The sequence below is a fragment of the Phyllostomus hastatus genome, unplaced genomic scaffold (genome assembly GCF_019186645.2).
Source record: "Phyllostomus hastatus isolate PE091 unplaced genomic scaffold, TTU_PhHast_1.1 phas_scaffold_501, whole genome shotgun sequence".
In the NCBI taxonomy this organism is placed as follows: domain Eukaryota; kingdom Metazoa; phylum Chordata; class Mammalia; order Chiroptera; family Phyllostomidae; genus Phyllostomus; species Phyllostomus hastatus.
Window position 1 is genome coordinate 64695141 of NW_025334033.1, and position 23002 is coordinate 64718142.

Genomic DNA, 23002 nt, shown 5'->3' on the forward strand with positions numbered 1-23002 from the left:
TTACGGCCAGAATCTATTTTTGATCTCTATATTAATTCTTATGTCACAAAACAAGGAAACTATTGGAAGTTGTACTCAGACACCAAATGTTTTGAAACACGCCAGATAATTTTCCTGAAAGGGATTGCAACTACAAACCAGCATGCGTTGCTGTCCGCCGTTTGGGGCAAAAGGCGGGGCTTATGGTCCCTTTTCAGAATGAGGCTGTGATAAGAATTTACGTTTTTGCTTTTTTTGCATTTTTCTTTTCATCCCAAAGGAACCCCGAGAAAAATACCTAGCAAGCTCAAGCGGCAAACTTCCCCTTCCAAATAACCATCTGTGTTTTTCCGCCTTCATTTTCTCGTGCAGTATCCGTACCGAGACTGTGACATCAGCAAGGTCCTGCTGCACCTGATTCACATCACAGTCAACACACTCAATGCGCAGTACCATAGCTGCAAGCCCCACGCCGCGGCGGGCCCTTTGTACAGCGACAACAGTAACATAAGCAGATACAGCGAGAAGGAGAAAGGTACTTCGCGTGTCTCGATTCTGTGCTGAACTGAGCTTGACTGCGTAATACGTTTCTAGACAGTGTTTCTCTCGGGAGCTAGACGAGCACCCCTGGGTTTCATTCTGGAGTCAGAAAACCACTTCCTGCTTCATTGATTGTCCAACTTTCCCGTGAAGGCTGCTACCTTCATTTTTGAAAAAGGAGCATTCGGGAGAAATAATTAATAGGCTTCTGAAGTCCATTTTATGAGAGATGGTGTTTGGTACAAAATGTCTGCTGTTGGGTTAAGGAGCCTTTGTAAGCCTTTTCCTACGTGATGGAGACGCCTGGCTTTGGGCTGTGAGGTGCGCCTTGCCTGCACCCAGTGGGGCCACGGGACCTTGCCGGTCTCTCGTTTGCTCCCGAACTCTGTGCTCACAGACTGGAGTGGAGTCTAAATTCGCTGAAGTGCTTTTTCCTAGCTGCCTCATGCAGCACAAATTGATTTAAGGCAACGGCAATGCAATATTTTTGCTGCGTAGGTTTACGTTATTTCTAATATTGATTTTATTTTGATACTGATAGCTTTTCCATAGAGGAGGCAACAGAATAAAACTTTAGAGTAAAACTGTAGCCTGAAAGTTTTTAGGCGAGAGCAGAAGAGCCGATGTGTGTATCTTGAGTGCATGTCACGGGGTGACTAGACTCGTGGAAGAGGGCATCATCAAGTTCAACCCAGGGAGAAAGCCAAGCGTCCCTCGGCCCTTTGGGCTGTTAGATAGTGTTGTGTAGTGGTTTGGTTGACCGCTCCAGAATACCTCAATAGGATGGATTGGAGCTAGCGTTCCGTTATAGGTGTATTGCTGCAAAGTCCCAGGGTCTAGGCTGGCCACAGACGCAACTCTGAGTCCTAAGTGTTTTAGCTCTGGTACCAACCAGATCCTTGCTGAAGGATATCCTGTCTACCAGTTTAGGGCCTGGTTTCTGGGACGTGGGGTAGATTCAGTCACACTGTGGATGTCCTCAGTGTGAGCTCAGTATTTGGGCCAGTCCCAGATGAACCTTTCTGCATGGTGCAGGGTGCCATCTGGGAGTCCTTCTGTCTCTATACATCAGCACAGTTGAGAATTACATCAAAGTCACGTAATGGAAATTGCACAACTATTTCCTCAAAAAGCTGCATGTTTGAAAGGAGCATATTTTTATAAAGGCGATAAAAAATAAAGCAAGTCTCTGCGCGGCATCGCCCCCAGAAACACAGGAATTTGATCGGCTTTCCCATCTTGGTGGAAGTTCACTGGGAGTTTTGTATCCATTGTGGTTGTGAATGTTTATTTTTTCATTTGACAAAAAGATTAGTATTCTTAGTTCACCCAACATCTGTTTCAAATGTCGCTGACTTGGAGACTCTGGCATGTCAGGACGGGACCAAACTGAGCTCTGTGTCTGTCCGCCCCTCATAGTTAGGAAGCTGTAAATAGTCATAATTGCACCTAAGCCTCACTTTGGCGTGTAGGTAGGTAGGTCAATTCCATTGATTGAGATATTTATAAAGTGCATTTTAGTAGCCTTTTCTCTTGCTGCTTTGTCCATACATGACTTTGGCCTTTCCAAAACATGAAAGAAGAACACCTGAAATTAAGTGAATTTTATGGGTGGCCCTGTAGTAACCCTTTCCTTACTGATATGGTTCTGGGCTTATCTTTGATTCAAAAGTGGCCAAATGGGGACAGAAGAGGGCAGAGAAACAAGCTCGACGGGCGCTCTAGCGACCAGTGTGTTTATGGAGCCTCAGGAAGACGAGTCAAAGATTCTTTCTGGGATTCATAATAGTTACCCACCACACGGCAGACTCCTTGGAGAAGAGTCTTCACTAGGGGGAAATGTTATTTTCTGTTTTCCTTTTCCTTTGTTTACTCTTTCAGTCCATAATCATCTGTGGAGCTTCTGAGATAACCAGTGGCTTTTCTAAGCTTTTTCTGTGTGTTGTGTGTCTCATTACCAAATGTAGAGTACAGTATTTTGCATTCACAAAGTGTCAAGTGCATGTACTGTTAGGCTGTGTCTATGCCAGTTCTCAAACCCCAGGAAGGCATATATTTTTGGAAAGAGTGAGAGCCACTCATTGTGTTTAATTTTCTTCTGCCAAAGTAGCCCGCAAATTCACCCAAGGCAGGGATGTCAAGCAGTAGCACCAGCTCCCAACATGCATGTGTTATCTGGTTTTAAGCGCACCGGAAAGCTTCTGCGTGAAGTCTCTGTGGGAATATCGAGGTGCCTCTCTTGCAAATGCTGCCAATTGTCACATGGAAAACGAGGGCCAACCTTGTCACAGGTTGCTCTGGTCGACGCCTGGATGATTCGATCTGGGCGAAATGCCCAGCCGTGGCTGGACTTGGGCTGGCGTAGAAACCACCCCGGATGTGATTCCGTGTAATGCTTTCGTTGAAATGCTTGTGTAGACACAGCCTAAGAGAGAATAACCTCTTAAGTGTAATTTTGACTTTCTCTCCCCAATTAGAAGAAGATAGTGTTTTTGATGAATCTGATATTCATGACACACCTACTGGACCCTGCAATAAAGAGTCTCAAACTTTTTTTGCAAGATTGAAAAGGATAGGCGGCAGCAAAATGGTGAAATATCAGCCGGTTGAGATGAATGTGCAGAGAAGTATGAATTTTTTCCTCTTAGTCATTTTATGCAGAAATGTTGTACTCTACCGTTTTGTTTGGGGTGAAATCTTAATTTTATTACGTTCCTACACATTTTAATACCGTTGATTTTTATCTCTATGTATGCACAAACAGTATATATATATACATCCACATTTATATATATACGTGAATTGACAGATACACCATTAATGTCATGACTGTCCGAGAGGGCCATTGCTTGATTTGATTTGTTGCAGAATGTTTGCTTTCCTTCCACACAATTTGAATACATTTTCCTAGCTCTGCCTCGGCCCAAAGCGGTCCCCTCTCCCGTGTACAAATGAACAGAGCTGAGGAATTATCCTGAAGCCTGATTTTTGGAAATACAATCTTAGACTGCCACTGTGGGTTCTGGCATTCCAAAGGTTTCTGTTTTTTTTGCAATTAGAACGAACCTTACCAAAACTCGGCCGGAAAGCCAGTGTGGCCTTCTGGTGGAGCTGGGGTTGTGATGTATGCCCATTGTATGCCCAAGTACGAGGGGGAAAAAAGGATGGTGAAGTCTCCAAGTGAAACAGTACTAGCTTTTTCTGTTTTAATCAGGTGAAATAGAGCTGGCTGAATATAGAGAATCGGGTGCATTGCAAGACAGCATTCTCCACTGTGTGAGAGAAGAAAGCATTCAGAAAAAAAAGCTGCGCTCTTTAAAACAAAAATCTCTTGATATAGGGAACGCAGACTCCCTGTTGTTCACATTAGACGAGCACCGTAGGAAGTCCTGCATAGACCGGTGTGACCTAGATAAGCCTCCCGCCCCGGCGGCGTACACCACGCCGAGACCGCACGACCCCGGACGTCCCCGCCAGAACTCCGCTGCCAGGCCCGACGGGGCCGAGGTGCCCGAGAACCCTCCTGCTGCGGAAGGTTTGCGGGAGACGCGGCGGCCCGTGATACCTGAAGTCCGGTTGAACTGCATGGAGACGTTTGAGGTCAAAGTTGACTCCCCAGTCAAGACTGCTCCTAAGGAGGACTTAGATCTGATAGACCTGTCCTCAGATTCGGCGTCGGGGCCCGAGAAGCACTCCATGGTCTCCACGTCGGACAGCGACTCCCTGGTGTTCGAGCCTCTTCCCCCTCTCCGAATAGTGGAGAGCGACGAAGAGGAGGGCATGGACCAAGGAAACGACGGTGCCTCTGGCAGGAATGCCGCCTCCTCGCCCTCCCTCCCCAGCCCCCCGTCTGTCCTCAGCCTGAGCACAACCCCGCTTGTGCACGTGAGCGTGGAGGACTGTTCCAAAGACTTCTCCCCAAAGGACTCAGGAAATAACCGGTCGGCAGGCGACAAGGACTCCAGCCTCATGGCCCTGCAAGACCCCCCGGACTCCGCGGAGTTCTCCAAGCCCGGGGCGCTGCAGGAGTTTCCTTGTGGCAGCCCGCTGACGCTCAAACAGAAACGGGACCTCCTTCAGAAGTCGTGTGCTCTCCCCGAGGTATCACCGGACGACCACCTCGAGGCTGATGTCGAGGAAGAGATGCTGGGTGGGCCGATGCCAGGTTCAGGGGCCAGAACCGTCCTCCTCAAAGTCCCTAAAGATGCCGAGAATCCAATGGACAGCGAGAAGCCCGACACCAGTGCTGAGTCGGACACAGAACAGAACTCCGAGAGGAAGGCCGAAGAGGAGGGAGCTGAGGAATCCGAGTTCAAGATTCAGATCGTCCCCAGGCAGCGGAAGCAGAGGAAGATCGCGGTGAGCGCCATCCAGAGGGAGTACCTGGACATCTCCTTCAACCTCCCGGACAAACTGGGGGAACAGAAAGAGCCAGGTAAGCCGGCTCCCCGCCTCCCCTGCCTCCCGGCCTTGCATCCGAGTTTGTGCATCTTACTTGTTGGGGCCTTGGCGCCGACTCTGCATAAATTCTCAGTCTTATAATGTCAGGGAGTGACATTATAATTGCTCCATGATCACCCCCAAATCCTTCCTGCCTCATTGCACGCATCGGATTCAGATGCAGTTCTCCTGGCTCCATACATGTGTCTGTATCTATTGTTTTAAATTCTTGACCATCCTTGGCAGCAAGAGGCCGTGGTTCATTCATACCGAGATATTCCCAATATCAGTTTAGCCTTCTTCTGTCAGCTGAAGTCATTCATGGGAACTCTCTTGGCGTTCTTCTTTTCCTTGCTCTCTACTGTAGTGAGCCGTGACAGAGTCTGACACAGGAACGGTCTGGACGGGCTAGGGTGAAGCAGGGCGCTTAGGATAATTAAGAACTGGCCGTGTAATCATGGAGGGCCACAGCCGACTGCACATTTTAACCAGTGTCAGCCATCCGGTGGACACGCGTGCCCCCAGGAACCACCACGACAAAATAGCCTAGTTGCCCAGTTAACGGCTGAGGCCCCGGTCCGTGCACACCACTTGGTGGTGAAGTCGTCCCCCAGCACGTGGGTCTCCTTGGAGGCGCCATTTCTAAGAAAGAGGACTTGTAAACCTGGCGGGCCGGACGTCCAGCTCATCCCCAAACACGGTCTTCGGCAATGTTCCCGTAGCACTGATCACGCACTTCTTCACCTCTCAGCTCAGATCTGAGAAAGAGAGTGGGACTTCAAAACCACGGGATGGGTTAGGGATGATTATTTTGTTAGCGTCAAAGACTCTAGCACTGAGAACTGGCAAGGAGCTCAGAGACCCCCATTGTCCAGAAGAGGGCCCTGACACTGAGGAGGTGATGTGCCTCGCCCCAGGTCCCTCGCCAGGCAGTGGCAGCGCCAGGACCATCTCTCGGTTCTAGTCCCGCTTCTCCCACTGCCCCACACAAAAGCCACTCCTGAGAGAAAGGGCTCAGCCCCTTCCTTTGCCCGGGTATTTCCTGAGGTTTCTAGCCGTTCTCTACCTTGTGGGACAGAGCCGTGCACCTCAGAGGGGCTCTAAAAACCTGTGGAGTGGACATTAGTGTGTGTGTACAAGGTCATGCTCCGGCCAGGCAGGGGGAGGAAAAAGATCCCGGTAATAATGAGAAAGTTTAAGAGGGTTTCTAGGGAAACTGGGATTCTCTTTTATTGTTTGCAGCCAGGAGAACTTCTGTATATAGATAGAGGAAGGAAACCAGGGAGGAAATTGGTTTTATATTAACATGCTTATTACTAGAACAAGAGGAAGGTCCCTGACAATGATAACAACATGTCCTTGAACACTTTATAATATATGCGGTCCAGTCATAAGAAGTTTGTGTAGTGTTGCACCTCTCGCAGACGTACAGGTCTGCTGCCCGTCCTGGCCGGGTGTGGGCCGGAGACCCGCGTGCCCAGAGTAGGACTCGGCTTCCCCAGACCTTCTCGCCTCTGTCAGCTGGAGTCCAGGGAGGTCCAGACACCTGCCCCTCCGTGCCCCTGCACGCGTGCAGCCTGGCCACCGCTGACCGCCTCGAGTCCACCAGGTCCAGTCTGACTGTGCGCTTTCTCTCCGTGCACATCAGTCCCTGAAAGGGGCCCCAGGCCACCCTTCATCTCCCTCACTCTGATTTCCATGAGGCCTTGACCGTCCCTTCTTCTGAATCTCTCTCCTACTGTATTCCGATCTCTGCAGCCCTACCTTGGTCGGAAGAAGTTCAAGGTCCCTCGTGAGCAAAATCCCTTACGTACCCTCCTTCCCCTGACCATTCCTCCGCCTCCTCGTGGGAGGTCTGGTGGAAACCCAGCTGTCCCCGAGGACACGGCTTTCCCCACAGCCCCGTGCCCTTGGGTGGGGTGGGGGTAGGCATCTTCCTGCTCCTCACTGTCCCCTTCAGTGCCCTCCCCCCCACCAGGAATATGCTCCCGGTGATGGAGAGGCACGGGAGAGCAAGCCCTGTTGTGCGGGCGCCTTGCAGGCCTTTGGTCACGTTAAGCCTGCAAACATTCGGTTAGCTGAGAAAACCACATGGCTGAGCCCGCAGTCAGGAGGGGAAATGCAGTCTACATTTTTAGTGGGAGGCACTTCAAAGCTGCCTGGCGGATGGCATGGATTCAGGGAAGAGTAAAGTATTGGGGCCCAATCTCCCCAATAGTGCATGGTACATCATGCTCAGACTAAAAAATTATCTGTGGTTCACCTGAAATAAACTTTAACTGGGCATCTTCTGTTGTATCTGGCCACCTTAATCTGCCTTCTTATTATATCCAGAATCTGGCCCCTTCTCACCGCCTCCCCTGCCTCTCTACCCTGGTCGGAGCCACGGAGCCCATCTCTACCTGGGTCACTGCCATAGCCGACTCACTAGACCCCCTGTCTTCTGCTCTTACTGACTTTGTGTCTTCCCAGCGTAGCCGCCAGACCGACCCTTTAACACGTGAGATCATGTCGTTCCTCTGCTTCAGACCCTCCACGGGCTCCCCATGTCTTCCACGGTGAAAGCTCGAGTCCTTGAGTTCCCGGAGTGCTGCGCGTGGTCCTGATTCTCTCCAGCTCTCCGACTTTATTTTGCTCCACTCCCTTCCTGTGTCTTCTGCTTGGCTGCAGTGGCCTCTTCCGTTTCTTGAATAGTATTTATTTCACGTTCCATACAGTCCCCGTTCTTAAATGACTTATGCTTTAGCGAAGTTATAGACAGGTAAACAGGAAATTACACTAGAGTGTGTGAGGCTAGGGAGAGATTAAGGACAGGGTGCTCTGGAATTCCATAACAGCGGCACCTGGCCCCTTGTTTTTGTTTGTATTTTTGGGGAGGGGTGGAGCCCTAAATGCCTTCCTGGAGGAGGAATTTTCTGTGTAAATTGAGGTGTACATGATGAGCGGGTGGAATGACATGGGTGGAATGAAGTGTAAGCGTCTTTAGGTATTGGATGAAAAGAAATTCGGCGGGAGGTTCAGGGACCTGCTGGGGGCAGGCAGTGTGAGCACCTGAGCCTTCGTCCAGTCACTGTGCTGGCCTTAGTCTCTGAGGGCGCGTCCCAGATGCGGAGAGCGACGCGTCAGCAGTCCAGCGCGAAACCCTGAGACGGCTTTCAGTGTAATTCCATTCGAGTAATTAGCAGGGTTGGAAATCAAATGATGGTAGGTAATGAGTATAAAAGCGGAATGGCTGTGTTAGGCAAGAGGGGAGAAGGTATAAACAAGCTTCTAGAGTTTTAAATAATGTTCATTTTAAAGGAATGTCCTGAGTGTTAAGTCATGCGTGTGTTTGTAGAGCCCTCTGCTAAAGGACTCTCCACCCTGGAAATGCCGCGCGAGTCCTCGTCCGCCCCTACGTTGGAAGCAGGCGTGCCGGAGACAAGCAGCCACTCCTCCATATCAAGTAAGGCTTCTTGTGCATCGATTGTGGGACATTACCTGCTGCATTATGTTCATTGTTCATACCCCTGGTATTTTTTTTAATGTGTTAGCTTCCTAGGTGACACTATCTTGTATGGTCTCAGAGACCCTGAGGCACAGGCTGGCCTTTGTCAACATCTCAAGTGTTCGATGAATCGCTATGGTTACCGACAGGCCAAGAACCCTAATTTGTTAAAGAACAATCACTGCAGTGCGTCACTCAATAAAATACTAATTATATATTACCAGCCTAACCATACCTCATGGACCTGGTTTGGGGCAAGTGAAAAGCAAACCTATGGGAGAATTTCACATGGATCCCTTTAATTTGAGTCACCTTCCTCACTGACAAAATTTTATCTCCGTTATTATAAAATAAATGCATCTGGTATCTCAGGATTCCAACATTGTGGTTGCATCAAGCCCTTTTGGTTCAGAAAATCGAAATGGCCTGAAATTTTGTAGGATCTCTAAGAGGCGACTGTTTGGAAACTGACTTCTGTCATTGGGTCCTAGATTTTGTCCTGAGGAGCGTGAGTCCCACTGTGGTGAAGTTGAGGGTGTCCCCCCCCCCCCCGGCTCAGTGGGGGCAATGAGGACACTCTGGAATAGGAAATTGTCTGCAGGAATCAGATGCAAACAGACGGGCACGTTCTGCAAACCCTTGACACGGGGCCCGTGGAGACGCTGCCCGGGGAGCTGGTTCATTTTCATTTGAGACTCTCGAAATGAGGAGGATTCTGAAAAAATCAGATAAAGATCTTACATGCTGGACTGGTAGTATGGAATGACCTTCTCATTTTCATTGTTCATTCATTCATGCGTTCATTCATTCAGCCACTGTTTATTAAGTGTCTGCTGGGTGCCAGGCACTGTGCTTGGCACTGGGGACCGAATGGGAATAAATAAGACAAGACACCCCTCTTCTCAAGGAGTTTACGGTCATAACAGTAGTAAGAACCGCCATTGATTTGACATCCGCCATGTGCCAAGCACCACACTAAGCAGTTGACACACGGTGTTACCTTGTTCAGTCCTTACGTTAGCACCGCATGGCAGGTGTTACCGGCCTCATTTGCAGGTGAGGAAACAGAGTTGCAGAGATCTCATGGCTTGCCTGAGGTCACACAGCCGCTGCCACTAAGTGGGAGAGACAGGAACTGATACCAGGTCTGTCTGACTCCGTAAGCCCATGGTCTCTTTAGCATGCCACGTGGCCTTGGAGTAATTCCAGTTCAGTTATGATAGAGATCACAGGCGCTCTGAGAGTCTCCAAGTGACTGTCACTTGCCCCTTTGGTCACAAAGGATGGTTAGTTCTGAATCTGGTTGTTCTTTTTTGGTCACAAAACAATCTGTTTGATAACCTGATATAATACCCATTTTTAAGTCTACACACAAAAATCACGAAAGCATATTTTCTCCTCCTAATTTGCCTGAGTCATCTAAAAAAAGTGAATTCGAGTTAGAATCCCAAGTTGGATGTAAAAGTGAATTCTAGTTAGAATCACAAGTTGGATACAATGGGGGAGAGGGTGACTAAGTCAGTTTGAGTTCAGTGCTAGTTAAATATGTCATAGAAGAATAAAAGCAGCCACTGTGTCATAACCCTTGGAACATGACTGAGGGAATCCATAAGGCTTCCCTTATGGATTTGTTTATTTATTTGTTCTTGTTAGCTGGACACATTTCACCTTTTTGTTGGTGTGTGTGTGTTTGCTTTTGTCACGGAATACTGTCTGCAGCGGAAGGAATGGACAGGCACCGTGGTTTGGTGGTTGAATGGCTTGTTCCCATAAACCAGCGCGTGCTCGCCCGTTAGTGCAGGCTGCCCCAGTGGTGCGCACCCTCCTGAAATCCGAGACATCCCCAACACCTTCTCTCTCTGTTCTTCTTTGTCATCTTCTTTGGTTTTGAATAAACGTTTTCAAGGTCTGTCCAAAAGAAGGCCATGTAGGCTCTCAGCGAGCCGGACACAGTCGGTAAACCAGCTCTTGCACAGGTGGACTGTCTGTCATTCCCCGGGCTCGAAGCTGGTATCTTATTTTTTTCTCCAACTCAGTTTTATTTAAAAAAAAAAAGCTCCAACGGTCAGTTTTACAAAATCTCTAAGGGAAACACAGGAGCAAGGTGCTGAGATAAAGACACCGGAGGCAGCTTTTTTGGTGTGTTTTTCCCGTTAAAAGCCTGCGTGGATTTAGCACGGCGCATTGTGGGGTTTCTGCCTCCCCCTTCTCTTCGCTGAAACCACGCATCGGCTGGCTCTCAGCAGCATGTTCTCCGAGGCACCACGCCAGGAGCCTCGTATGTTGAACTAAACATGAAGGGGTCTTATTCCCAGGGAATGCCGTTGGCTTTAAAAACAACGGAGAATTAGAGAAATTATTCAGTCACCAGAGGTTTTAAATCCTTTTTCTCTTTGTTGCTAATTTTTAAATTTGTTACACCTTCTAAGAGATGTTCACTTCTGCATTTTAAAGAAGCCGTACTTTTTTTTGAAAGATTTTATTTATTTATTTTTAGAGAGGGGAGGGAGGGAGAGAGAGAGCGAGAGAGAGAGAGAGAGAGAGAGAGAGAGAGAAAGAGAGAGAGAGAGAAACATCAATGTGCAGTTGCTGGGGGCCGTGGCCTGCAACCCAGGCATGTGCCCTGACTGGGAATCGAACCTGCGACACTTTGGTTTGCAGCCCGCGCTCAATCCACTGAGCTACACCAGCCAGGGTAGAAGCTGTACTTTTAAAGTGAGTCATAAAATTACTGATCAACCAGAAGAATCAGAGGTTTTTCATATTAGTTTACATAGTCATTTCCACGAATTCCGTTAACATGGATCCCAAGACACAAGAATTCCTATCCTGTCCCTCTCTTTTCATCAGTTTATTAGCTGATTATTTTGTAGCTGAGCATGCCATGACCACCGTGAATCCAACAGCATGCTAATTACATTTAACAATGTTGCTATCATTGGTTTCACATGACACCGAGTTGCTGCCTTGGTACCATGACTGCCAAACCTGTGTGTCACCTTCAAGGCTTCCTGGGGGCCAGATAGTCCTCCCAGCTCCTGCCATCGCCTTCTAGGTCATGTCGTGCAGAGCTTCCGTTGCTGGAACTGTCCTGATGAGAGAGTGAATGACCCCCAGTTCTCAAATGTCCTGGTGTTTGGGATCGTGTGGAAAAGCATGGGACTGATGCTCTGCCTTTCTCATGGGGCTGGTGGCCGGGATGGGGGGCACTGCTCACGGAGGAGAAGGGGAGCAGGAGGCAGGTGGCTTTCGCTCAGCAGTCTCCTGGCAGAAGTGCTTCTCACTGTTTTTCGGGTTTGGAAATGCTTATAACTTGGCCTTTCGTTGGTGGGATATTTGTCAATGCCTAACAGCAGGATGAAAACGTTGCCGCTGTTTTCTGAAACAAAGATGTGTACTAGAATATGCGTGTGGAATGCTGTTTGATTCACGCGTTGGGAATGGTAGGCGGAGGCTCATCCAGAGATTGAAAACAGCGTGTTTTTGTCTTACGACCGCATCATTTGCTGGTTGGTTCCAAGTAGCAGAATTTCATTTGCTTCAACTTCTCTCTACAAATTGGGGTTGGTATGTGCCGTCCTGCTCCAAAATACACATGAGCACACGCACGCATGCACGCACGCACAGGACACCCAGAGATGCAGCGGAGATGGAAACTGTTTATGCACCAGCTCCATGAAAGCGAGTTGAGCTATAAATTCACAGTGTACTGTATCTGTCTTTCAATCCTTTTCGGACCGTGGCAGAGTTTACCAATAAAAAGTTAATGACAGTAATCACGGTGCGGAGCACACATCTAGAGTCTACAGCTAAGTGCGTGTAGGCACCGTTACTCCCTTTACCAAGTGGAGGAAAGGCAGCGGAATAGCGTAGCGCCTCCGTCTCTCGTTTAGACGGGAGCACACGAGTCACCCAGCAACTGCGAACGGCCGCCGAGGATTTGGTTGAGATTCTGTAAGGGTGTGTAGGGGCTTTGTGTGCCGGCAGACCGATCCTCCCCAGTAATCCTCTCCTTGTTTCCTCCATATAGCTCAGTATAGGCAGATGAAAAGGGGATCCCTGGGAGCTCTGACAATGAGCCAGTTAATGAAGCGACAGCTGGAACATCAGTCTAGCGCCCCCCGTACCATCAGCAACTGGGACACTGGTGGGTCAAGCTTTTTCTTCTTGTTCTACCTTCCCGATCAGCTAACACCACTTTCTCGGGTCCCCTGGGCCCCCTTGCTAAGGAGTAGACTTCCTCTTGTGCTTGGTGGTTCAAACAGTTTTGTAAAAAAGAAACCCTAGGATAATGAATACGTGTTTTTAAACTTTCCAAATGTCCCAGAGCCACCACCCAGGCTGGTCCAACCCCCTCCCCCCCCCGCCCCAGATCCAGATTGCAAATATTAATTAGGTTATTCACCTGGGAGTTAAATGATGCAAATGCATAAAGGAGGGAATGGATCTATGATTTCATGATGTGAATTAAAAATATAAACTGGAACACCAGGTCATCAATATTCCCTGTTTTATAAACCATAAAGCACCTCACAGAAGGGGCTTAGCAATGATAATAATAACCAATGGCAGCTGAGTGGTGTTGCGATCCGCGGGTAGGTGCGGGAATGTGAGCCGAGTGTGTGGGTCAGCGGGGTCCCTACGCTGCAGCAGCGCACCCTCATGCCCATTCGGTGGAAGTGCACCCAGCCTCGGGCTGTGACGCGTCCACTTCACCCGGCGGCCACCCCGCATTTTCCACACTTTGTCACCACATTCTCTCCACACTCCTGCCACTTTCTGCAGCCAGGAGTTCCTGCTCTGATCCTGCTCTTTTCAGTGTCTGTGTTTTTCTTTTCTTTTTTAATTAAATGGGTCATTTGGGTTACAAGATTATACATATGAGAGTACTTTGCAACATGCACTCACTAAAAAAATATCAGGGTTTATATCGCTCTGGTCTGGGGGCCAATACTTGGATTGAGCTAATTTAGTACCTTGATTAGTACTTTCTGGCTACAGTTGTATGAGATTATTTTACTATCCTTCCTTAGGACCAGGAATTAGAATGCTCACAAAACCAAAATCTTTAGATACTGATATTTTTCAGAACCTTAGTAGTTATGTACATGCCAACTTATTCCCACCCTTTCACCTTCTTCTTAAACAAGAAAAAGCTGGTCTAGATAACTAAATCCCACACATAATACACAATCCTGCATTTAACAAGTAGTTCAGCTCTCCTGGCCTTTATAAGTGTTGTTAACGTGTTAAAGGTTTAGCATTTTATCTTTCTTTTAGTGACAGGGGGTAGTGAGTAATGACACGCCAAAAGCCAACAAGCGAGACAAGGAGAAAGACCCCGGGTAACCAGCCTCGAGAGTTTGGGTGAAGCCTTTCTGTCCACACCAAAGCGGACTGTGTTTCTCTCTTTACTGAGATGAAGTTGGTGTAAGGAACTGAGAAGGAAAGCTGCTGTTCGGTTCACCCTTTAATAACTAAATGCCCAGCTTTTGTTAGGTTGATCTGGGGGCTCTACAGAGCACTTGATCATTGTGCTATTTTCTATAGTCAGTAGCTCAGCTTAAGCCAACCAACTAGATTCTGGCTATAATTACAGCCCGGTTTGATGGGCCCAGCAGAGATAAAAAGGCAAAGAGAGCTCAATTTCCCATCTAAATTTCAATCTTAAAAAAATCTGCCCTGGCTGGTGTGGCTCAGTGGATTGAGCCCCGGCCTGTGAACCAAAGGGTCACAGGTTCGATTCCCAGATTAGGGTACATGCTTGGGTTGTGGGCCGGGTCCCCAGTAGTGGGTACATTTGAGGCAACCACACATTGATGTATCCCTCTCTCTTTCTCCCTCCCTTCCCCTCTGTTTAAACATAAATTAAGTTGTTAAAAAAGTCTACATGATGCCAAATAACCCATTTAACTGAATTTTTCCCTTCTCAACCAGCTTGGCCTTGTGCACGTCATTCTGGTTTCTCGGTTCATACTTGCCACTTACGTGCTGTCTGATTTCTTTCACCTGAGTTCTCCTGTTCTTGTTTCCCATCCTCCAGGTTGGTTCTCTAGTCACCTCGTCCCACTAGGGCGTCATCTCAGCATTCTTGTTTTTGTTAGTGCCGTAAAAAGTCCTCCCCTAATGTGGGACCAGAGGAGAGTCGATGAACGTGCAGTTCATCGCTAGGTGGCGTGTCACTTCATTCCACGTGTGCTGATGCAGTGACTCCCCAGTCTCCAGAAGGACAAATCTGGTCGTGTGCGTAGCCACATGGAGGCAGGCGGCCGACAGCAAGGGCCGTGACCGAGGCAGCACGTGCCTGCTCGCTCACACGGCGCCTGCCTCTCCTCTGTCCATCCGTCCCTGCGATCTGATGGCTCATGTCTTTGCTTCATTTTTCATGCAAAACAAATGTGTCTGGAGCGCTGCTCCTCCCTTTCTGCCCTTGTCCCCTTGTTCCTGCTTCTTAGCTTCAGCCAACCACCTGTCATTTCCCTGCTACCAGTTCCACATGGTTTCTGAGTGACCGTTTCATCCAGTGCCCCAAACGGTCACTTATGTGTTTACTGATTTGCATAAAACATTGGTTTTATGGCTGGGCCATTGGCCTTTGATATTTTTCATTTTATACAAAGAGACACAGGATTTGAGTTTTTGTGGGAGGGGGGTCTGGATGAATTTTGGATGACTTTAGATGCCCTTCTGCCTTTACTTGCATTTTATATCCCTGAAGGGCAGGTTTGTAGTGAAACCCCAACCAGCCCTGCCCTAAAAAGTAGGATGTTTCCTAGAAATGGGAATAATCAACAATAACAATGGCCAAAACACGGCCCCAAGGGATTATGGTTGAACGCTTTGCATGGTGAGCTGTGCCCAGTTGACCACGTTGAACACGGAGTGCTCCATTTGTCCACAGAGCAGATACAGCCCGGGAAGCGCCAGTGCAACGTGCCGGTGTGCCTCAACCTGGACCTGGAGGGGCCGCCACTGCGGACGCGAGGTGAGTGGGCCACAGGGTCTCAGACTGCGGGACTCGGAAAGGAACTGTGTGCGTGTGATCCATTGCGCCCTGCAGCAGGTGCTGAAACCTCTCGCTCAGCAGCTGCGGGAAGTGGCTCCAGCCTCTGCCCCAGCACCTCCGTGGAGTGAGAAAGCGTGACATCCCTTCTCTGCACATGACCGACAGAAAGTTCTCCCTAATACTGACGTTCTCACCCTCGGGACCACATAGAACAATTCTGGTCTCTCTCCATAGCCAACCACTGCTTACTCTCCCTCAGCCTTTTCTGGACCACACCCCTCCCCCCAGGTCCTTTGGTATTGCTCCCAAAATGTACTAGTGTCCATATCATCTTGTGTCTGCCGCTCTGAGCGTGGTCCAGCTCATCTGTGTTCCTTCCAGAATGTTGAGATCGCTGGGTGAATAGCTTCTTTTTAGCCATCTGAAATTGCACGGAATATACACTTGACTTTGTGCTGTTCGTAGGAGCCAGCTAAGAATAAGTCTGTGCTAAGGCCATCAGGATATGCATTTTCAAAGTTTGTCTCGTGGCTAGTGAGTCATTGCATGAGTTCCTTTCTCGTTCAGAAAGCAGGTGAACTTACCATTTGTAAAAAGCAAAATAGTGAAAATGAATTTTGATCGCATCTCTTAGCTGGTCCCTTAGACCACGCAGGCCTACTATTCCGGATCACAACACTCTCCTCATTTACCCGAGGAATGAGGGGGTATTTGTGTCCAGATTTTGCTAACATGTGTATGGCATTGAGGAGCAGTTTTTGTCCCTGTATCTGACAGGAAGAGACTCATCTCGTTTATGGGCCCCACAGGAAAAGCTTGCATAAGCAGAAATCAGGGGGGCCGGACTGCCTCTGGTGCCTGTCTGGGATCTAGTGTTGCGGTTGGTAGAAGCACGCGTGGAATGAGGTGTTGAGAACACAGACAGACAGCGAGTGTCTTTTGGGGTAAAATGAAGCGCCGTGGACGCAGCCGGGGGCTGATGTGTGCAGGCACGCTTTGAGACAACCGGCACCTTTACACTTGCTCTTGCCTCCAAGGTTCCCAATGTGGCTTTTGTCAAAATCTCCGTCTTTGAAGCTGGGCTTTGGGGGAGGTACCCTCTTTATTCTGCAGTTTCTAAGAACGTTCTATTTCTGTTCCTAGTTCCACAGAGCATGCACATTGGGTATTGAAGTAGGGGAACCAGGGGGCGTGGGGTACCGAAAGTGTTGCCACCCACAGGGGAATCATGGGAAGGCCTTTAATACTGCAGACTCGGCTGTGACCCAGCTATAACAAAAGGCCGCTGGGGTCTGTGGCTTCCTTTCTGCATTGCCCACCTTCTCCTGGTCCATTGCTCTTTGCTCTCACATCATTAGCAGTGTCCAGGAGTCCACTGGGTTGGCTACTGTTGCCTAATAACATAACCTGTCTGTTCTTAGGGATGACGGCCGTGAATACTGCATCACACATGCTGTGCTGTCATTTGAAAAAGCAACTGCACAATGCTGACAGCGCTGTCGTCAAAAATACCCATTTGTTGGCGTTTGTGTTGGATGGTAATTGGCACGGAACCACCCAAATGACCTCGATTCCCTCCCTATTCTTGACTTGAATTGTGATTTCTGTATTGTATAATAATAGGCAGTGATCTTCTGAAAGCTTTGACTCAGAGGCTTTAGAAAATCAATTTCTTACGTTCCTAGTAGGACTGTGTATGTGTCGCCATACAGCTCATGGGCGGGGCTTTTCCGCTTTCAGCGCCGGCATTTCAGAATCTGGTAGACGTGGTCTGTCAGTGGTCAAGAAATGTGGAGTTTGGCTTTGAACTTTCTGTGTTCGCCATACTGCTTACTAATCAATGCTGTCTTTTTTTTTTTTAATCTTGGCCCAGATCTTGCCTTTTCTACTATTAATCAGTTTACACTTATGCTTATAATAAACACTATTGCCTGCAGTCCAAGCTGCCTCGTTAGGAAAACAATTGGCCAGCTTCATTAAAGATACACTTGGGCCCACTTAGGAAGGCGTAGTATCTCCTAAAGGGCTGATAAATACAGTAGTCAAATTTGCATCCCTGTTTGGAATCTTCAGATGTTACAGGAAGGTATTTGCAGGTACTCGCCTTTGCCTCTGGGTCTGCAGGCCCCAGGCCCCCACGCACCCACGCTGTGGCGAGCGAGTCCGGACACGGCCAGGCGGTATCCCGACTCTTCAAAGGGTCCACGCCAGGTCTTCTCCCTCAGATGGACACGTGGGTGCCACTCGGCTCAGTTTCCAAAATGTTTACATGGGCGCCTTTAAAAACCCATTCTCTGAATCGTGCCCTTTCCCCGTGTAAGGAAAGGTCTGCCAGTTTTATTTTTCAGCCCCAAGCTCCCAGTTCCTGGATGAGAAACGGGTTCTTTAATGACCATCAAGTTGATCCGCCTTCTTTCCTGTTTGAAGAACGCTGAGTCTCGGGGTTTTCCTTGTTTGTTGGTAGAACAGGGCGTTATTCTGGACCGGCGCTTGGGGAGTCTTCTTGGATGGAGTGCGTCCGTCCACACTCCCGGAGGGACCTGCCCAGCCTGGCTGGTTTTGCCAATGGAGAGCCGTCTCTGGACTCTCAGCGTGCACTCGTTTCTACAGCACGGGGCGGGGACTCCCGCCTCGGGTTTCTGCGAAGGCGTCAGCACCCCACGTTTATAATACCCCACACTTAGACTGTGTGGCGCAGATTGGCTGAAGACACTGGATGGCTCCTTCCAAACACTTGATATTTTATTCTTAAATATTTTCAGTTTACTGTGTGGTACAGATTGGCTGAAGGCACTGGATGGCTCCTTCCAAACACTTGATATTTTATTTATTTTTAAAAAGATTTTATGTATTTATTTTTAGAGAAAGAGGAAGGGAGAGAGACAGAGAGGGAGAGAAACATCAATGTGTGGTTGCCTCTCATGCACCTCCCCCCCCCCACCACTGGGGACCTGGCTCACAACCCGAGCACGTGCCCTGACTGGGAACTGAACCGGTGACCCTTTGGTTCACAGGCCAGAGCTCAATCCACTGAGCCACGCCAGCCAGGGCTGATATTTTATCCTTAACTATTTCAGTTTAAAAGTGAAGTCTTTGGCTTTGGGACTTATGACACTAATTTCCAAAGTAGAACACAGTCCTGAGGTTTCTTAGCTCAGTCATCTCCCCTGCTTAGAAGCGTGGAGTTCTGGGCTCTAATTCCTTTCCCAAATTCGCAACATTTTAGTGTTGGTGTGTGTTTGTGATTTTAGAAACAGTACCATATGGGCAGCTTCCACTCACACCCAGCAGGTAAGGGTCCTAACTCATTTCGGGTCCCCTTGAGTAAATCTCCCCCTTCCCCATCTTTGTCCCAGGCCCCTGTTGGCACCTGAACTCTCTGATTTTTTTTCAAGGCCAAGAAGCCAAGAGAGAGATAGGAGTCTAACTCTCACAGCCATTTAAGCAGAAACAAATCACCGTCTCTGTTGAATTCCTTTTGCCCTTGACGGTTTTTCGCAGCGCTGTGGGCCTGTCCACGTTACCTGCCAGTGAGCGGGGTCTGCGGGGGAATTGTCGGAGGAGAGTGGGGCTGTTCCTGGCCCCCCTAGAAGCAGGTCTCTACTCACCAGTTGTCTCTCTGCTGCTTGCCCAGGGGCCACCAAGTCCAGCCTGCTGTCAGCACCCAGCGTCGTCAGCATGTTCGTGCCGGCGCCCGAAGAGTTCACGGACGAGCAGCCGACAGTGATGGCCGACAAGTAAGCCCGCACCGCTCCTTCCCTCGCAGCACTTGAGAGTGGGCTCCCCCGGCTGTGCCACAGCATCGAGGGGGTGGGCTGTCATTCGTCCTTCAAACGACGGTGGCCATGGGTGTTGGCATACATTTATTATTCTAGAAACACAGTCTCGAATGGGCAGCTCCCGGTTAGGCCAAGGCACTTTCAAAAATCTGGACGAATGCAAATACTATCCACTTACTGGTTAACCCTAGCAATAGTCTCATGCAAACAAAACCCCACAGTCAAAAGCTTCCTGCTGCTAGCACAGGACTGGGCTGGAGACTTGGTCCGTGTTCCCGTTCTCCGATTCTCAAACTGGCTGTATGGCTTCTTGGTCTGTCAGCCTCCAGGGTCCTTTGCTGCTTGCAGGGTAAAGTCCAGACGCCTTAGCTCATGAAATGCCCGTCTGGCTGTGAGGGGATGGCCTTGCCATTGGTCACCAGGAACTCTTGGCCAAGCCCCCTCGTCTTCTCCAGAGCATGCCTGCTGTGTTCTGTCCTCCGTGACTTCAAGGGTGCCCTTCTCTTGGTACGGTCTCCTTCTGGTGAACTCCTGCTCACGCTCCAAGACCCGGTTTCAGGCAGATTCCCTCCCAGATTCTGTAAGGCAGAATGAGTCATGCCATTCCCCAAGCTTCCAGAGTATTTGACGCATTTATTTGTTCTACCACTTACCCCAGGGTAGTTTAATTGTTTAGGCGTTAGCACCTGCGTATTCTGCAGTAGACCGTGCATTATTTGGCTTTGGTTGAGATGAGTTACACTGGGCCTCCGTTGGGGACTGCAAAGAGCAGTGAGTCGTGAGTTACTGAACCGCAGGTGCCGTTGTGGTTTACACGTTACCCTCTGTAGGTGTAGAGGGTTTATAAAACGGACCTAACTGAGTGGCGGAGAAGAGATGGCAATCCAGCCTCCCCGGGCGCTTTCTAGAATGTTCTATCGACTTGGTGTCTCTCCCTCACAAATAGGACATTTTTAAATTTGAAAACTTAGGAAAGCTTGCATTTGCGTCAAGGCATTTTTGATTTTTAATTTCAACAAATGCACACATAGCTAGTTTCTGACTATCCCCAACAATAATTTCACGGGCCTAAAATCCCTCCGCTAGAAGCCCGAATCTGTCAGTCCAACTGGCACTCGTTGTGACAGGGAGGAAGTTCCCGGACAGAACGGATGTTTGTGAGCTGAAAGAGTGCCTTCCCGGTCTCTCCCGGTCTCTGCCACGTGTGCTGCTGTCTCTGCGTCGCTGCTGAGGGTGGCATCGAGGTCTCTTGCTTATTATTTACGCCAGTCCACTGACCCCCTTTGGGGACCATTTCAAGACCCACCGGAAATGGCTGTGTGTGTTTTGTTACCTACTGAAGGCATGGCTGCCTTTCATGGAAAGCATTCCTCTGCTTTCTTCGCAGGTGCCATGACTGCGGGGCCATTCTCGAAGAGTACGACGAGGAAACCCTTGGGCTGGCCATTGTCGTCCTCTCCACGTTCATCCACTTAAGCCCGGACTTGGCGGCCCCGCTGCTGCTGGACATCATGCAGTCCGTGGGAAGGTGAGCGTCGGCTGCCGTTCCGTTTGCTAGGAAGGAGCCTTGCTCAATTTATGGGTTGAAATAAAAACTGCCGGTTCCAAAGGGAAACATTCAGTAACCTTATCGATGCCTGCTGTGTGCGGGGTCTACTCAGACTGATTCTGAAAACCCACCGCACCAGACTTTTGGTTGAACGCCCCAGCTGTGCGGGGTCATGAGTCACCACGACGCTAGAGGGAAACGCGCTGAGAAAACGCTGTCGTTCCCTGCGTATCCCTCTGCGAGCAAATGTGTGTAACGGTGCTCGGAACCGTGTGCAGTTCAGAGCAAACACTTCACGTGGTTTAGGTGTTACGATCATTGATCTCTCTTTGCCCGTTTTAGGGTGGCTCTCCAGGCATTTCATGATCTTGGGGTGGCTCCGTCGTTATGCGGTTGAAGTGCAGGAAGATGGGGGCGTGAGTGGAGGTGTAGCCGTTTCACCTTCTGAATCCAAGAGGGAGGGTGCACACGCTGTGGGAACAGGGCCTTCAGCCCAAGCGAAGGAAGGTTAAACTTAGGTGCTTGGGAAAGTTTCATGTTATGAAACTTCCATCTAGTAGACGGGACCCAGGAAGGAAAGCGAAGTATTTCATGAATGTAAGTGGCATTGAAATTCAGTGGCCAATGTAGTCCTACCACGAACAACGTATGGGAGAGGGTTGAATTAGGTTCCACACGAATGCTTTAAGTTTCCAGTCTGTGCGGGCCCAGAGCTGAGGTGCTCTGTGGTCTGTGGGCGCTGGCCAAGCGCCGGCTCTCGGGTGCCTTATCTGTGGCAGAGCTGTTGAACAGGACAGTGATGGGTGGAATAACTAACTGGGTGGCCGTCCAAGATGGGACGTGATGCACGGCTGTAACATGCGGTGTGCGTGGTAAGTGCGGTACAAGTTTAGGATGGAAGTGATGTCTTAGGGAAGTTCTCTACGGAGGAGGTCGCGGAAAAACTGGATTCTGCAAATTCCTGGTATTTGGGGAAGGGAAAGAGAATGAGTCTTAATGGAGCTAAACTCTAGTCTTTTTTAAATGAAGACTTTCAGTCTAAATGCAGAAAGCTGATTGCAAGTTAAAGACAAACAGGAAAGCATGAAAGACCCCTTGACCTTAAAAATACATGACCCCTTTCTCTTCCTTCCCCCAATTATTCTGTGGAAACCATAGAGGTACGTAGTCGGAGATGGTGTCACTGTTCTGCCTGACGAACAGCCAATGCGGAAAGTGAGGGGTGAACACAGGGAGACGGAGAGATGAGAAAGGGTGAATTATTTCTTTAAACCTTTGATTTTAACCTAATCATCATGATCACGTTGCAGGTTTTGTACCAACTCTCAGCAATGCTATGGGATGGAGAGTAGTTGTTCATGCGGGGTCCCAGTTTCTGTCGTCAGTACTTTTCAGTTTGAATAGTTTATTGTTCCGGACATACCAGAACAGTGATTTGAAGTAGGTTATCTCAGGTGTAATCATTTTATAGAGGGGTTTTGTTTAGGTATTTTTGTTTTGACATTAAGAGGGAATAAACTATGTGCATTCATGGCCAACTCTTAGGACTGAAACACGTGCGCTTTGAAGAAAAGCAAAGGAAAAACAGTAGCAGATACGGGTTTGTATACTTCCATATAGATAGGTGTTTAAATCTCTGTCCCTTTTAGGTAGGCTAGCAAGAGACAGGGAGAGAGCATTTAAAGCAAGCTTCCGGAATTCTTAACAACCTAAGCCCAATCCCCAAACCTGCCAGGGAAACAGAGTCAGCCGTCACCCGATTCAGGGCTTTCTGGCACGCCCCAGCCCCACCTGAGGTCACGTGGATGTACAAACACTCGGTGGGTTTGTGCCGGGCCCACAGGACCTGTGTTCTAAAAGTAAGGGAGTTCGGCACAACCCTCGCAGGGATCCCCCAAGCCTTTCCACGTGATTTTGTATTTTGCTCTCTAGTTACGTCCCTCTTAAGACTTCCCCGCCCCTCTTACCAGGTACTGCCTTCAAGACCACGTTTGCGGTGCCCTTAACCACTGGTGATTTCATTTGCCAGCATTATCTTTTCTCTGGAGTCTCCCTAGCACGAAAGGGCCCGGGACCACAGCATCCGGGACCGGTGCATGGTGTCAGTGGTCGCGGGACCCGCTGGTCCCCTCCAGATGTGCTCTTGGCCTCGCTCTCTGTGGTCTTGAGCAAACAAATCTGTAGCACTCTTTTTATTTGTTTCTTCAGGATCTTACCGATCA

At 49.1% G+C, this 23002-nt stretch overlaps 1 protein-coding gene across 1 annotated transcript in view; it reads left to right on the top strand.

Annotated features, from left to right (window-relative positions):
• The window catches only part of UNC79 (unc-79 homolog, NALCN channel complex subunit), a 205465-nt gene that overhangs the window by 139556 nt on the left and 42907 nt on the right, over positions 1 to 23002 (top strand). The window contains exons 30-37 of the mRNA XM_045823781.1: positions 352 to 514; positions 2997 to 3146; positions 3734 to 4954; positions 8297 to 8404; positions 12477 to 12593; positions 15348 to 15431; positions 19087 to 19189; positions 20619 to 20759. Of these exons, the coding sequence (XP_045679737.1) occupies positions 352 to 514; positions 2997 to 3146; positions 3734 to 4954; positions 8297 to 8404; positions 12477 to 12593; positions 15348 to 15431; positions 19087 to 19189; positions 20619 to 20759 (2087 nt within the window). The remainder of the gene's footprint in view (positions 1 to 351; positions 515 to 2996; positions 3147 to 3733; positions 4955 to 8296; positions 8405 to 12476; positions 12594 to 15347; positions 15432 to 19086; positions 19190 to 20618; positions 20760 to 23002) is intronic.